Source organism: Malurus melanocephalus, unplaced genomic scaffold, assembly GCF_030028575.1.
Source record: "Malurus melanocephalus ecotype Western Australia unplaced genomic scaffold, MMel_1.1 scaffold_224, whole genome shotgun sequence".
Taxonomy (NCBI): domain Eukaryota; kingdom Metazoa; phylum Chordata; class Aves; order Passeriformes; family Maluridae; genus Malurus; species Malurus melanocephalus.
The window spans coordinates 1,075,320-1,090,924 of record NW_026623456.1 but is presented as its reverse complement, the minus strand read 5'-3'; the positions used below and the strand labels follow the sequence as shown (position 1 = coordinate 1,090,924).

The window sequence follows — 15,605 nt, the reverse complement described above, 5'->3', positions numbered from 1 at the left end:
TCTCTTTTGGTGTGGGCATGAGCAGAGCTGACTACAATAGCTGTTGCAACATAACTGAATAGTTTATCTGCAGTTGCTTTGTGTTCTGGGAAAAAAAGCCTAATTTTATTCCATAATAACCAGTGTCCTTCCAAGCCTGGGTAGTTGTTCCAGAATCCTGTTTAATATGAAAGAGTGTTTCAACAATAGCTGGGTCTGCAATGGCAGACTGAGGTTCCCCCACATGTGTGAGCCCTGGGCTGCTTGGGTGAGTGTGAATATTCTGTTATTCCTGAGAAGGGCCTGACTGACACAAAATCATGAGTGCGGATTGTCAGGGAATAAAAAATCACAGAGTGGTTTGGGTGCGAACGGACCCTAAAGCTCATCTCATTCCGCTCCCTGCAGGGACACTTTCCACTAGACCAGGTTGTTCCAAGGCCTGTCCAACCTGCCCTCGAAGTTCAGAGTTTTGCTTTTTGTTTTTTTCAGTGATAACCAAGAAAGCTGAATGATGTCGTTGCAGGTACCGCTCTGGGGGAGGGAAGTGCCAGAACCAGCTGACTGTGAACGAGCTGCGGCTGTTTGTGAGGCAGCTCTATGCCCTGCCCTGTGTCCTCAGCCAGACACCACTGCTGAAGGTAACCTGGGAAAACCTTGACAAGAGAACAGTGAGAGCCYTGCACTGCATTCATCTCCCACCTCGCTGTTTGCTCCAGGAATTATTCCTGGGCATTGGCAGCCTGGGGTGGCTTGTGCACATGGGATGCTGAGGAAAGGAACTCTGACTGGTCGCTGTTCATGGTCAGCAGAGTATAATCCTACACAGACAAATCAAACCATTCATGTTGTATAAAGGATTGCAGGAGAGCAGCAGGATGACCTGAGTAACTACAGGTTAAAAGTCTGGGTTCAGATAACTGGTCTGCTCTTACAAGTAAAGCCAGGTTRATGTGAGAGCATTCAAACTCCCCAGTGCTCTGAGGGACAGCAACTCTCTCATTCTTTCCACTTTCCTTCTTTGTAAATCCAGAATCAGCTTTCTCAGTCTTGTAATTAGATCCCTCTTCATGCTTTCAGCCCACATTCCAGGAAACCCCACAGATAAAACTGCAGCCAAACCCAGCCCAGGCTGCTCAAATTCTCTCTCTGAGAGAATTCTTGCTGCTGACAAGAGYCAGGTCACTGTGTTTCCCACTACTACCAGCTAGTGCTGGTTCTGTGCTCCCCAGATGATCAGCCCTCAGGCAAATGGAAAGTAATTCAAAATTTTTTTTTTTCAGAATTTGCCAAAATGCTCCATATCACACTGAGGGGCAATTAAAAAAAAAAAAAAAGTGCAGATTCTGTGCAGCTGCAGTTCCTATCTTAAAGGAGCACGGCTTTGCTTTTTGTGACACTTGAAACCAGGAGATGCCATGTCCAGCTCTTGAACTGTTCCTCAAGTATCCACCTAACACTGAGACACCACATGGCGCCATGTAAATGAATGGGAATAAACCAGTTCAGCTCAGCTTTGAGTGCTGCTTTGGAAGCTTTATCAGCCCTGCAGTGTGTGGATCAGATTTGATACAGTCCTATTTACAGTTATTTGTTTATAGCACTGAAGCTGTGAAGTTTTCTTGCTGGTTGAAAAGCAGAAATTTGGAAATGCTAGACATGCAAACAGTTCCTCTCCATCTGGCATTCCTGAGAAGGGAAGTAACAAACACATATGGTCAGGGTGTTCCTTTGTATCATTCTCAACAAGCCTCAATTATGTRTAGTCGTGCAAATTAGGCTGTTAATATAAATGACCAACATTACTGAAGAAGGGTTYACTATTCAGTCTCTCTCTAAAAAAGGTTTTATTCCATGTTGGGGGAGGTTCCCTACCCTGGGAAACAGCCTTKCTGGCAAAATGCCAAGGTGTCAGCTGTGAGGGAGGAACTTCCTGCAGGAACAGCATTTCAGGCAGTACTGGGAGTATTGGGCAGGTTGCTCCGTACAGAATATTCCCAGCCTTCACAGTGGGATGCTCTGGATGACTGTCCTTTATCCTGGGGAAAGTGCAAACAATCCCAGAGATACCTTTTGGGGCAATGAGCTGCTGAGTGCATGGAGAGAGARAAGGTGCTGCCCTTCATGAGAGAGTAAAATGCCTGTGGCTCACTGGCACTTATGGGGTGCCGCTCAAAAGCCTTACCAGTGCAGCAGAGATGAACCCCAGAGCCTCTGTGCCCTTCCCAGTGTTTTTCARAGTGTTCCTAATCCTCACCTTGCTKTTCSTCAGCCWCCTGAACCATTCCAAAACAAAGCCAGACATCAGCACCCATGAGCACTCCATTTCCCTTGACATCCTTTCTGTTCTTCCAAGCCCTCTTTCTGACACATCTAGGACTGGAATTGCCTTGTGCTGGGATACTCAGGCTTGYGGCCACTTTACATATGAGGAGGTGCTGGTTCACCACGGAGTGTTGAAGACACCATTGTAGCATTGCAGCCCTCGGGATGATTTGCCACTGTGTGCATTGCAGTGGGGGTTTGCCAGGAGCCTGCGCTGCCAGGCTTTGTCATTATCATCATTTGACAATAACTTTGTCATTTCCACAATTAAGTGACTCGGCAGAGGACTTCTGTCTGATTCATCATTGCATTTGTGTGTTTCAGGATCTCCTTGACCGTGTGGAAGCTTTCCAACAGCAGAGCCAGAAGCTCCTTTCTGAAGAGATGCCCAGCGCCGCGGAGCTGCAGGAGCTGCTGGACGTCAGCTTTGATTTCGACGTGGACCTGCCGCAGCTGGCGGAGCTGCGCACGCGGCTGGAGCAGGCGCGCTGGCTGGAGGACGTGCAGCTGGCCTGCTCCGAGCATGGCTCCCTCACACTCGATGACATGAGGCGCCTCATAGACTCGGGCGTGGGGCTCGCCCCCTACCCAGCCGTGGAGAAGGCCATGGCGAAACTGCAGGAGCTCCTCACCGTGTCTGAGCACTGGGATGACAAAGCCAGGAACCTGATCAAGGCCAGGTAGAGTTGAATCTCAGTGCTGGAGTTTGTAGCTCCCGTGAGCTGCTTCAGATGGAAATGCCCTGACTCCCTTTGTTCATCCCATTCCCAGCATGAAGGTAAAGCTTGTCCCAGCCACAAGGGACAGGGCTGCAGGAGGGGAATGAGGGATGGAGCCATTTCAGGTGTCGGGGCTGCCTTGCTATTTTTTTTGTTGCTCAGCCATCTCGTAAAAATTCTCCTTTTTCCACAGGGAAGGGGTTTAAGAAGGGGTTTAAGATGCCTCTTCCTTCTTTTCCACCTTCTTTCCCTCTTCCTGGTGTCAGGCTGAGCTCATATAGGTACCACCAGTGGGTAAACTTTCGTGGTGCCATAGAGGTCCATGTAGGACCCTTTCTAATTAACAAGGAGATTTTTCCTGATCAGTTGTGTTGGGAAGAAGGAAGTAAGCCAGATACATCCTTACTAAGAAAAGTTTTCTTACTGTTTTTACCTTCTGATTTATAAAGTAAAACAGGAGAGCACAGTGTACTTAAAAGTTTAGGAACTTCTGTGCCAGGTTTCTTCCCTCAAGATTCCTTCTGGTTTTTTAAATTTTGTCATACTTGGGATATTGGAGTGTGTCTCACCCACTATTAACCACAATGTTTTAAAATAACCTGGTATAGCACAGAACTGACTAAGCTGGGGTTTAACACTTGATAGGGAGCTCTGTTATGTTTGTACTTCTCTAAAACCTCAGAATCAAACTGGGAAATATAGAAAAGCCAATTTTCAGGGAGGGTTTTAATCTTCTAATGCAGAATCTCTCARCTGGTTCTGGTCTGGGGTTTGGTGGGTGTTTGTCATTTAAAAGTTAATAAAAGGTAAATCTTTCTTAAGTCCAAATGTGAGAATATTTCTAGTGAAAGTCTAGAGTAAGCAAACAGACATTCCTGAACCTCCCTGCTCCTCACACCCCTACTCTGCTGGGTGTGACCAGTGCTGGACATAACACCATTATTTGGTGTATCCCTCCAATTTTGATAACCCAGGTGAGTGCAAGAGCCCCTGTAAGCTGCATCCCCCATGTGGGCTCTTGTGTTCCCCCAGGCCCCGGCAGTCCCTGAGCAGCCTGGCAGCAGCAGTGAAGGAGCTGGAGGAGATCCCAGCCTACCTCCCGAATGGAGCAGCGCTGAAGGATGCTGTGCAGAAGGCTAAGGACTGGCTGCAGGAGGTGGAGGCTCTGCAGGTACGTGAGCCTGGCTGCTGGGGAGGGACAGTGACCCTGCCCAGGTCACCAGAGCCACCCTTTTTGTGCTTTGGGGCTCCAGTGAGGCACTGACTGGGAGCACCCGGGCTGGGACATGTGACCTCAGCCACGGAGCAGCTGCCCTCACTGCCGTGACTCTCACTTCTGTTTCTGATCTGTGTTCCTTCACCTTTGCAACTGCCTGCCTGCAGTAAAATCTATAAAACATCTCTGAGCAGAAATCTAAAGTTGAAACATTACTGCATTAAGGAACTTTACCTTAAGGTCACTTSTGCTCAGTTGCTCGGTAACAGCTCCCTGTTGATCACATTTTTCTGTGCCACACTGAGGTGCAGTCTGGTGATACAGAAGTAGTTCCTGGCTCAGCCTTGCAAGTGCTCAAGCCAGGGGTCAGTGGGTTTGCCCAGATCAGGCCAGGTGACACTGGGATAGCCCTGATTTCATATTTTGCTATAAGTTGCCAAATATTCTCATTTATCTACTTTTTTTTGTATAAAGTTAACTCTGATCTAACTTAGGGGTGTTTTCAGGGCCCTCTGGCCTGAATTGGGCTTTTAATAAAATCTTCTTTCGAGCTTTATATAAAAATCTAATTTTCCTGGACTTAAGTATTTTGAAGGAATAAAATTTATGTAATACTGGCTTTCATTTGAAGGCTGTCTTGAAAGGACTTGAGTGATTTGTTTTCTTGGCATTTGCTAATTCCTTGGTCTGGACTCTGAAATTCTGCCTCCTGAATATGGAAAACTAGTTCTGTCTGTGCCAAGAATTTTTGCTTTGGTTCAGTGAAGGTTTTGTTAAGTGGCTGCAGTTGCTGTAACTTGCAGTTAGTTCTTGGTATTAGGATTTGGAAGTTGCTTGAGGTGTTGAGGTCGTTTTGGTGAATAGTTCTCTCACATTGCTGCCTGTTCCAGAAATTTCCTCTGGAATTACCTCTTGGTGCTGCATTACTTCTGGGTGTGTGGTACCTGCACTGCCCAAGGGTACCAAAGGGGTGCAAAGGGAATGGCTGGAGCTTGCTCTGAGTGGCTCATGAGATACTGGAGGTGGTTCTCACCCCTGGCCTGGCACGTTCTGGAGTAGATTTGTTTTCTGATGCTGTGGCTCCCTGCAGTACCTGAAAGGAGGAGGGAGCCAGGGGAATTGGGGTTTTCTCCCAGGGAGCAAGGGACAGGATTAGAGGAAACTGCCTCAAGGTGCACCTGGGAGGTTCAGGTGGGATATTGGGGAAAATTCCTTACTGAAAGGAATGGTCAGGCCCTGGCACAGCCTGCCCAGGGTAGAGTTGCCATCCCTGGAGGGATTTAAAAGGTATGTTAATGTGGCATTTGGGGATATGGTTTAGTGGTGGCCTTGGCAATGCTGGATTAATGGCTGAAATTAATCATCTTCTTCCAGTGTTAATAACTCTATGGTTTCATTATTTCAGAATTAGTTTGATTTTCTGCTGTGATTTTCTGCAGAGCATGAGATTGGGAGGCTGCTTATATTGCTGGAAGTCTCTAGTTTTGTTCTGTTTTCTTTTCAAAGGATCACTTGGCAAAGGTATTCTTCCTTGCTAGCCCCCAAAATGTGTTGGTAGTTTTGTCTGGGTAGTCGATGACTGAGTGCACAAGCACCACAAATGTTGGACTGACAGTGCAGGTCACTGAGCTGTCGGAGTATTAAATTTGGTTTTACATGCTCTACCCTCARTTCCTTGAGTGACTGCTGTGACTTGGCCAGCGCTGAGTCTTGTGTGGATCCAGCATTTCCTCATTTCCATCCTGGCAGGTTGGGGGCCGTGTACCCGTGCTGGACACGCTGGCAGARCTGGTCACCAGGGGTCGGTCCATCCCAGTGCACCTGGATTACCTGCCCAGGCTGGAGGCCCTGGTGGCTGAGGTGCAGGCGTGGAAGGAGTGTGCAGCAAACACGTTCCTGTGTGAGAACTCTCCATACTCCCTTCTGGAGGTAAGAGCCGTGGATTGGGGATCAGCCTGGTCACTCGTGGCACAGGCACACAGAGTTTGTGTGAGCTCAGGAAGGAGCAGCAAATACTATGTGTATCTGCAGAATTGCTTTAGGGTTACAGACCTGCTTATTAACAACTTTCATTAGTGACCTATACTTTTAATTATAGTTTTAAACTTTTAAAATGCTTAAAATTTAGGTACRAGCAGGCAGTGCCAGTGTCTAACATTTTCCATAAGAATATGGCAATACTGACAAACCTGTGGCACTGGATTAACTCCAGTACTTTGGGTCAGGCTGCAGGTGAGCAGGTTCCTACCTGCTTCACCCTCCTCGGGTTCAGGTGTGCCAGGGGTGAGGCTGGGACTGTGTCTGCTGTCCCTCTGGAGCTGTGGCTGTGGGGGTGTCATCCCTGCAGTCTTTGAGCAATGGGCACTCTGCACTGAGGCCCCCTGAGCCCTCTCCCATTGGGACAGACAGGAATGCAGGGCAGCCCCTGGAATTTGTGCTCTTTTTCCAGGGTTTGCAGTTCCAGTCCCGTGGAGGCTGGTCAGTGTATTGGCTGTTCCTCTGTACCAGCAGTCTGGGTAAACACAGGGGTTGTTTGGGTCTGGCCATTTTACAAAACTGAAGTTCCAGCCTTCCAGATAACCTCATCCTAATCCCTCACATCTTTGATGCAATAACTGCAGAAATCCCACTTCTCACCAGTTGACTTTGGCCATGTCCAGGCAGGAAGGTGCGTTAGGAACAGTGCAGGTGTAACACTGCTGCAGGTGGGACACTGCTGTTCTGTCCCTCAGGTGTTGTGTCCCTGGTGTGACATCGGAATGCTCAGTCTGAAGAGGAAGCAGAAGAAGCTGAAGGAGCCAGTGCCGAGTGGCAAGAAGAAAAGCACTAAGCTGGAGACACTGAGCGACCTGGAGCGGGCGCTCTCTGAGAGCAAGGACACGGCATCAGCGGTACGTGGTCAAAGCATTCCTAACTGGACTTTCTTCTGAGCTGCTTGAATCCTTGTTTCTGTTTGCTTCCTGTGCAGGAGTGTGGCTTCCATGCTCTTCTTGCTGTGCTGCTCTGTAGAAGGACTTCTGGGACTGCACTTTTCTGTGCTTGCTTCAGACTTCCCAAAATCGCTTTCAGTAGAAACAACATGTACTGCTTTGTTCATGAAGCAGCCTCACAGTTTGCCAGGCAGCACCCGAAGCTGAGCAAAGCACAGGAAAACAAAAAATGGAGACTTGTTTTCTCCTACCGTAGCTAAACCTGGTTTAACATGGGATAGGGTTTGCCCAAGTCTGATCTTTTCAAAGAACACAATAATCCAGCACCATTTATAATTAAAAAAAACAACTCTAAATAATTAAAGAAAACCTCATGCATTATGGAGTCACTAAAACACTGCTGTGGGTGGAGCAGACTCAGTTGCTGGTGGGGAAGGGCTCCATTCCAGCAGACCATGTAATGATGTGCTGTGGCTAACRAGGAGCAGCAGGGGCTCACTGGGTGAGGCTTGAATGTAATTTAATGTGGGACATTCAAGTTTTAACATATGGCAACTACTGGAAACTTGTTCGCTCAGTGCTTTGGTGTTGGCCTCTCTTGTCTGAGCCCCAGAGCCGGAGTGCTGTCCCTGCCATGTCCCCGYGATGTCCCTGCTGTGCTGTGGGGACAGGCTGGGCCCTGGGTCACAMCTGGCCCTCTGTGACCCCCGGCTAAGGAGACCCAGGGCACTCACAGGGGCTGCATCCAGGAAGGGGAAGTCACTTGGTGTGGCAAGGTTTGCTTTTGACACATGAGGGGAACCAGAACCTTCCCCCAGTGAGTCTTGGACACTCCCAGCCTGGCTCAGCACTTGTGTGCACACTGCAGTGTGCTGTGCCCCAGTCCCATATCTGCCCAGGATGAACACAGCTGTCTCATTTTTCCAGAGCTGATTTAAGTCCAGGAATCATGCTTGAAAAGCATGATGTGAGAAATAACCACTGTATGTATTTATAAACCCTCTTCAGTATGTTTATATAAATAAAAATGCATAGAATTAATGATTTGCAGATGTTTTGAACAGCCTTTATGAAATTGAAATATATTAGYTCTTTATAGGAGCTAATGCTAAAGCTCCCTGAAAAAAGGATCATGAGCATCTGCAGAGAGGGAAAACAGCATATCCAGGGTACACCTGAACTTGGCCTGGGGACTGTGAACAGCAGGCCAAGTTCATAGGTCAGGGTGCTGAGCACTGAGCACTGTGTGCTAGGTAGGGGTCAGAAGTACATTTGCATTTGTGAAAACTGCCCAGGAAGCTTTTCTGAGTATCCAGTCAGACTGCTGYGAGGCATACTCACAGAACAGTGTCTGCAATCCAGACTTGCACTTCAGGATTTGAACTGCTTGAAGGCAGACCATGTTTTTGTAATACAAAACCCAAAAGCTTGGAACAGAGAGGGGGTTAGGAGCTTTTTTTTTTTTTTTTCTTTTTTACAAAGGGATAAGCTTTTTATCTCAGGGCCTCATGAGAAAATGGAAGGGAATTGAAGTCAGACTGCTACACATCCCCACTGCTGCCCCTCCAAGCCCYGTGTGCTGCCCCTCCATCCCCACCACTGCACGTCCCCATCCTTGCTCCATTCCCGTTCAAAGCACTAAGGGCTGGTGTGTCCGCAAAGCGCTGGTGCGGATGGCAGCCTGTGTGAGAGGAGCAGTGTTCCCTTGGGGCTGAGGTGCCTTGGCTCCCTTTCAGATGGCCACGCTGGGAGAAGCCCGGCTGCGGGAGATGGAGGCGCTGCGTGCCCTGCGAGCAGCCAACGAGGTGAAGGTGCTGTCGGGCGAGGAGGACGCTGAGCTCAAAGTGTGCGTGTGCCAGAAGGAGCCGGCCGCTCCCATGATCCAGTGTGAGCTCTGCAGGGGCTTCTTCCACACGGGCTGCGTGCCGGTGCCGGGCGCCGCGCAGGCTCCGCGCGTCTGGCTGTGCCCGCAYTGCCACCGCTCCCAGAAGCCGCCTCTGGAGAAGATCCTGCCGCTGCTGGCGTCCTTGCAGCGCATCCGCGTCCGGCTGCCCGAGGGGGACGCCCTGCGCTACATGATCGAGAGAACTGTGAACTGGCAGCACAGAGCGCAGCAAATGTTGTATTCAGGGAATCTAAAACGCATCCAGGACAAAGTTGGCTCAGGATTACTGTCCAGCAGGTGGCAAGCCTCGGCGGGCCAGCTGCCGGAGACAAACAAGGTGAGGCTGGGCAGGGCTGGGTTGGGCTCCCTGGTGTTGGGAGTGCAGGACTGGTGAGGACAGGGGGTGATGCTGCCCTGGGTTTGGGTCCCAGCTGTAGCTCCCTACAAATGCCCACGGGGCAGAGGGTTTATGTCCTGCTTTACAGCTGTCAGGGGTCCTGCGRTGCCTCTCAGACAGGGGGTGTGTGTGCCCCAGCAGCAGCTTTGTTCCTTCTGCTGGAGGCCAGGAACAGTTCCTCCCAAAGAGCTGTTTCCCCTCTCCTCCTCCAGCTCCTGTGTTCTGCTGTGACACCACTAACGACAGAGCTGCTGAGTTATTGTTTCTGGAGTGCTCACTATTCAATTGGTCCTTAAAACTATTCGAATACTTGTAGAAGAATATAAGTGTTGAGAATTACTGACAGAGTAGTTCTGACAGAGGCACAAACTGTTCTGGGCATTACCAGCTTGGCCCTCAGATGAGGTTGTTTTCAACTAAGTGTCTTCATCTTTTACTGCTTCTCCTCACTTCCAGTAGACCTCCCAAGCTGAATATTCTCATACTGCTGCGTTTAGCCACGGCAGCTGTTTCAGGTGGGGTAGTGAGGGAGTTTATCTTTTTTAAGTGAAGAACTTTCAGTAAAAAGCACAGGTAAAGAAGGAAAGGAGTTAAAACAGCTTTCCTGAGATAACAAATGCAGAAAAATAACAGAAATCAAAGCTCTGTGCAGTATAAATAACATGAAACACCCCAAAATGGAATGTACTCTGTTGCTTTTGCATTTGAAACATTAGTCCAGTCCAGTTACAGTTAGACTGTGTTTGTGTTTTCTCATTCATTTATGTTAAAACACAAAACATGCCACACATGCCTGAGGGGGTGTTGCAGCTGTTTCTCATTCACCCAGCTGTGCCAATGGCTTGTGGTGACCAAATCTTTCAAGCAGGCAAATCAAGATGTAGTATTAAAATGTCTTTAGGTATCTAAGAGAATTTTTCTGGCCATTTAGATTTGAAAGTATTCTTTTGCTAAATCAACATGTGTAGCTGAAAAGAACTGGCTAAGAATTTGGGAATATAAATTGGTGTTTGGGCCCGAAATGGAAACAGTGAGTTTTGTTTTATTAGCATGATGTTATTAGCTCATCAGGGARCTGTGAGGTTCCTCCCACCCAGAGCAATGTAACCATTTTTGAGGGGTCTGGGCCTCAAGTCAGGAAACCTTCCAAACCAGGGTGTGTCGGGCAGAGCTGGCCCAGGTCCTTGTGACTGCATTTCCCAAWTCAGGGGTCCCTGGGAAGCTCGGTGGGAGAGCACCCAACCATATCCCTCAGTGTGCCAGAGCCAGGTCCCCCTCAGCACAGCTGTGAGCTGAAACTGCAGCCTCCATGGATGGCAGGGGGTTTGCTGGTGAATCCAGTGTCTCACTATGCCTGTCCTGTCCCAGTTCTGTTTTCCCTGTCATCTGGGYTCATTCAGCACTCACTCCCCCACAAGAAACTCTTCCAGTAACCACTGGAGTTGGGCTGCTTTGACACTGGCCAAAGTGAGCATTTGGGTGAGTTTGAAAACTTCCCTTGAGAGCACCAGTGGAAACTGGGGAGAGCCATATTCTCCAGGGGGCCCAGGCTCTTGGGTCAGTGAGGCAGAGGGTGTTGTGGAAAGCTCCTGGTGAGATGCTCTGGCAGTGTCAGGAGTGCAGGGTTGGCTGGTGCAGGTGCCCAGGCAGGGCAGGGCTGTAGCCTTTGGGCGGCAACACACCAGATTTCAGTAGCTGGAAGAGAAACAATTATTGATCCTGCCTCAGTTATTCCACACTTCAAACTCCACAATTGGTGAAACTATCTGCATTTTGTTTTCTAGGTGTCCCAGACAATTGGAGCAATGTCATTCTCCATGCCTCATGACTGGGATAACAGAACCATCTATTTGCATTCTCCATTCTCTACAGGACAGTACTGCATCCCACTTCATGGTTTGTAATCTTCACTTTGCTTTGGGGTTTTTTTGCCACCCTCTTTCCTTGTTTCCCCTCTGTGTCTGGTGGAGGAGGGAGGGTGTTCTGGTCACCAGGAGATGGCTGAGCAGGCTTGTGACAGGTTTGGTTGTTTCTTCATCTCCTCAGCAGCTTTGGAGCTCAGTGTCCAGCTTTGRCTGAGGGGTGCATTGCTCAAGGATAGAATTTTCCCATGTGTAATGAAGAGGTTTGGGACAAGAGGACCAGCTCCCCACAGGCTGTGGCCCCAGCTGAGCTGCAGAAGGGACAAGGAAAGGGGAGGGGCCACTGGAAGGGTAGGGGGGGATGGGAACAGCAGGGATGTGGTGCTGKGGCCCATGGTGTACTGAATCCATAGGACAAGAATCCTGGAGCTTTGCTGCTGCACAACTGCCCAGCTGCCAGAGGCTGGAGCTGCCCCAGCCCTGGGGGCTGCTCTGCTGGGGTCACTCAGCACAGGCTCTGGACCATCCTCACCTCAGGCTCAGTGGGTTGGACTAGCTGTGAATTGCATCATTTTATGATTGTGAAAGAAGTTTCTTATCATTTCTTCCCTCCTGATGCATAATGCTCCAGGGCCACAAATCTAGACTTAGCTTCATGTCAGTGCAGCTTGGTCCATGCGGGTGTTAGAAGAGCCCTTTCAGTGGGATCGTTACAGTTCACATCAAACAAAGCAGTGCCAGGTTTATCTTTCACATTTTAAGTTGTACTGTGTTAAAAAACTGTTATTTACACAAAGATTTTGGCCTCCCAAGGTGTGTTTCAGTGTTTCAGAGTCGCCCATGAGATTTGGAGCTAGTAGCAGCAGCAGGTGGTGACTGTAGAGCAGGACCCTGTCACCAGGCTCACCCTCTCAGCTTTCCTCTCCTCTCATGGCTTCCTTTACAGATCTCACTCAGTGTGTCCATCTTACCCACTCGTTAGGCAGTGAGGGCGTTGTCACACTCCTGCAGCTCCAGAAGTAGGAGAAGTTGYCAGGAATGGTGGCAATGTCTCATCCTTGAACCAGCAGGGAATRGGAGCATGGCAGGGTGCTGAGCCACAGTGCAGAAACTTCTGTGCAAGCCTTTATCTTTCCTTTTAACCTTRCTGGTAAAAATGAGCAGTCAAGAGGGAGCAGATAAGAACTTGCTCATACAGTCCCAGATTTAAAGTCTTTTGCTATTTTTTATTGTGCTACCAGAGATTTTTCATTATCTGTGCAGTTCTTGTTAGTGCTGCCACTGAAGAGTTGCTGTTGTGTCTCCCTGTCTTTCATACCAGTTATTAGCACCGAGCTGGACGAGCTGATGATGGAAGCCCAGCTGCTGCAGGTGTCYTTGCCTGAGATCCAGGAGCTGTACCAGACACTGTTCACAAAGCAGAGCCCTGCCCAGCAGCCAGAGCAGAGGTCACCCAGCGCTGCCACAAATGAGAAGGTAAGTGTTCAACTGCAGCACTGAGTTGGGGCACGCTGGAGAAGGGCTCTGCCTCAGCCCATGGCCTTTTCAGGGGTTTGTGTGCATGGCTGCACTTCCATGAAAATACATTTTCCTTCTTCAGAAGGAGTCAAGAACTTAATAATAAATTGGTTACAAATTATTGAATACAATTTGTGGCCTAGTACATTTTTGAAATTTAGATATGTTTATGGTCAGTCTCTGTACTTCAAATATATTTGTCCTGATTTTATAGAATTGCAGAATCCCAGACTGGTTTGGGTTGGAAGGGACCTTAAAGCTCATCCTGTTCCACCCCTTGCCGTAGACAGGGACACCTTCCACTATCCCAGGTTATTTCAGGTCCCATTCTAGCCTTGAGCACTTGACACTTGTCCTGTGTTGAGGCTTTCCAAGGGAGCTGCTGCAGAAGCTGTGGGCTCAGGGGCAAGAAATGGGGATGTGGTTTTCTCCCTGAACTGTGTCCCTGAGGCCTGACCCTGTCCTTGGCTCCTCGTACACATCCCAGGCTACTGAAAAGGCAGCACTGTCAAACACTGCACTAGTACTTAAACCTGTTCCTAAAATCAGGGTATGGAATAAAAGGATAGTGGGTGTTAGTTGCACACTTCCAACCTTGCCCAAATGTCTTTCCCACAGAACGAGTGTTGCCGAGGGAAAAAGGACGGGCTTAGCTACATGGAGAGAAAACTGAAGCGGCGTTTCGAGAGGGAGAGCTTCTGTGGCGAGAAGAGAGCAAGGGTAAAAAAGATGAGAACACCCAAAAAGAAGAAACTGAAACTGAGTCACTCAAAGGATCTGTGCAGTAACAAACTGGAGAAAGAGCGGGAGCGGCTGCTGGAGCTGCAGCGCTCCAGCGACAGCCACTTGCTGCCCTCAGACACGTCGTTCTCGGAGCAGGAGGACTCCGAGGATGAGGATGCCATCTGCCCAGCTGTGAACTGCCTCCAGCCCGAGGGGGATGAGGTCAGGAGGGACAGAGCCACCGTGGTGTTGGGATCTGGGACAGGGAGCTGCCCCAGGACTGTTGGACTGCAGGAAAGCCGTTCATGAGTGCAGTGTCTGTGCAGCTGGGCTGGGCAGGACTGGCYCCACCTGCCCTGGAGCAGCCATGTMSAATCAGAACATCTGCAGGGAATGGGGAGGGGCAGGTGGGGCTATGCAGATACCCTGTCCATGGCTGCTCTGAGGGTGCAGGTGTGGGTGGGGGCAGTGCCTGGGGCTCTGCTCAGGCCCATCCAGGCTGGAAAATAGGGATGCCTGAATCTGTGATAGGTGGGAAAGCAATGGGGAGATAAGGGAGGGTGTGCCCTGCCCACGGCCCCAGAGAGCAGGGAGCACAGTGAACATCCAGCATCAGCCAGGATACAGGACATGTCTCTGTAAATAAACCAGGAGCCCTGGGATGAGCCTCAGTGTGGGGGGCTCTGCCTGACCCTGCTCTGATCCCCATGTCTGCTCTTCACCAGGTCGACTGGGTCCAGTGTGACGGCAGCTGCAACCAGTGGTTCCACCAGGTGTGCGTGGGCATCTCCCCGGAGATGGCAGAGAAGGAGGATTACATCTGCGCCAGCTGCGCCGGCAAGGACGCCCAGCTGCGGAAATAAAACCCCCCAAACCCTTCAGGACTTGAGTAAAGAAGGTTCCCAGTTTTCCAGTTAAGCCACAGGGGCTGGTTTAAGAACCAGATTGCAAATGGTGCTACTTCTATCCTTATGGGATCATTTTCCAGAACTCAAAACAATTTTTGACACTTTTGTATTTTCCCTTGATCTGTTTGTGGTTGTTGAGGTTTGAAATGCTGACTGTTTGCAGGGGTTTCCACCAATTGGGAAGGCATTTGACACGTGCACCTTTATTGTACAGCATTCAGTTACCTCTGGGATTTACCGGCGTATTTAATTCAGCTTGGTTTGGGTGCAAAAACAAAACAAAAAAACCCCTGCACCATGAATTTTCCAATAATCCTCTTTTGAGGAAATCCCTGTTTACTCTGTTAACTCTTTGGAGACTTTAGTTTTTTTCCACTTTGTTTTTCGTAGACTAGGTTTATTTATCTGAGCAATAACTTCTATGTCTGGTTTCAGTGACTGGAATGACAATTGAACAGCGTGTTGCTTCTAGCATTGGTTGATGTACAGACAGCAAATGTTAGATCCTAGTGTCACTGAGGGCCCTGTGATGTAGAAGACAGGAAAAAAAAAATCTGTAAAGTAATTGCCACAGCTGTATTTTGGCTTTCTCCTTTTTTGGGTAGCTTGTATCAAATGTTGCAGTTTATATTGTGGAATAAACCCCTGGTTATGTTATAAAATTAAATGTTGGTGTTTTTAGAGAGTTTGAAATGCAGTTTTATTTCCTTCTGAATCCATACTGCATTGATGGGTTCTCTTGCCAAGAAAAATTCACCTTCCAAAGAAACAGTGCAGAAGCTGTGGTGTTTCCTGTCCRTTCAGATTTGCAAGGAGGAGGGAGGTCAAAACGTTACAACAAAAAGAAGAAAATTTCCAAGAGTTTTGCAAAGCTTTTCCAAAGCTGAAATTCTTCGCAGGCTGCACACATGAAGAATTGAAGGTACAATTTGGGACTTGGCAGGGGCAGGAACGGAGGGTTCACACAGGAGACAAAGGTGTGGGGCAATTTCTCCTGCCAGCCCTGCCCAGCTGTGACAGAGGAGAGACCTTCGCCCACTGCCTGGGCTGGTGGCCACAGAGCCAGGGCTGGTGGCCACACTGATCTTCCCTGCTCTGCCCAGCCCAGGCTGGTGGCCACAGCAGCAGCTCTGCCTGTGGGCA

The 15,605-nt window shown here is 49.1% G+C and overlaps 1 protein-coding gene across 2 annotated transcripts in view; it reads left to right on the top strand.

Moving 5' to 3' along the window:
* KDM5B (lysine demethylase 5B) overlaps positions 1-15,147 on the top strand; it is a 56,081-nt gene extending 40,934 nt beyond the window's left edge. The window contains exons 18-27 of one of the 2 annotated variants that reach the window (XM_057374375.1): positions 506-620; positions 2,629-2,984; positions 4,056-4,194; positions 5,989-6,168; positions 6,972-7,130; positions 8,906-9,391; positions 11,236-11,347; positions 12,635-12,789; positions 13,450-13,551; positions 14,280-15,147. In XM_057374375.1, coding sequence (XP_057230358.1) covers positions 506-620; positions 2,629-2,984; positions 4,056-4,194; positions 5,989-6,168; positions 6,972-7,130; positions 8,906-9,391; positions 11,236-11,347; positions 12,635-12,789; positions 13,450-13,551; positions 14,280-14,417 — 1,942 coding nt within the window. In that variant the 3' untranslated portion in view covers positions 14,418-15,147. Of the gene's footprint in view, positions 1-505; positions 621-2,628; positions 2,985-4,055; positions 4,195-5,988; positions 6,169-6,971; positions 7,131-8,905; positions 9,392-11,235; positions 11,348-12,634; positions 12,790-13,449; positions 13,777-14,279 lie in introns of both variants that reach the window. The other variant, XM_057374374.1, reaches the window with a different exon arrangement.
* Positions 15,148-15,605: the final 458 nt, after the last annotated feature.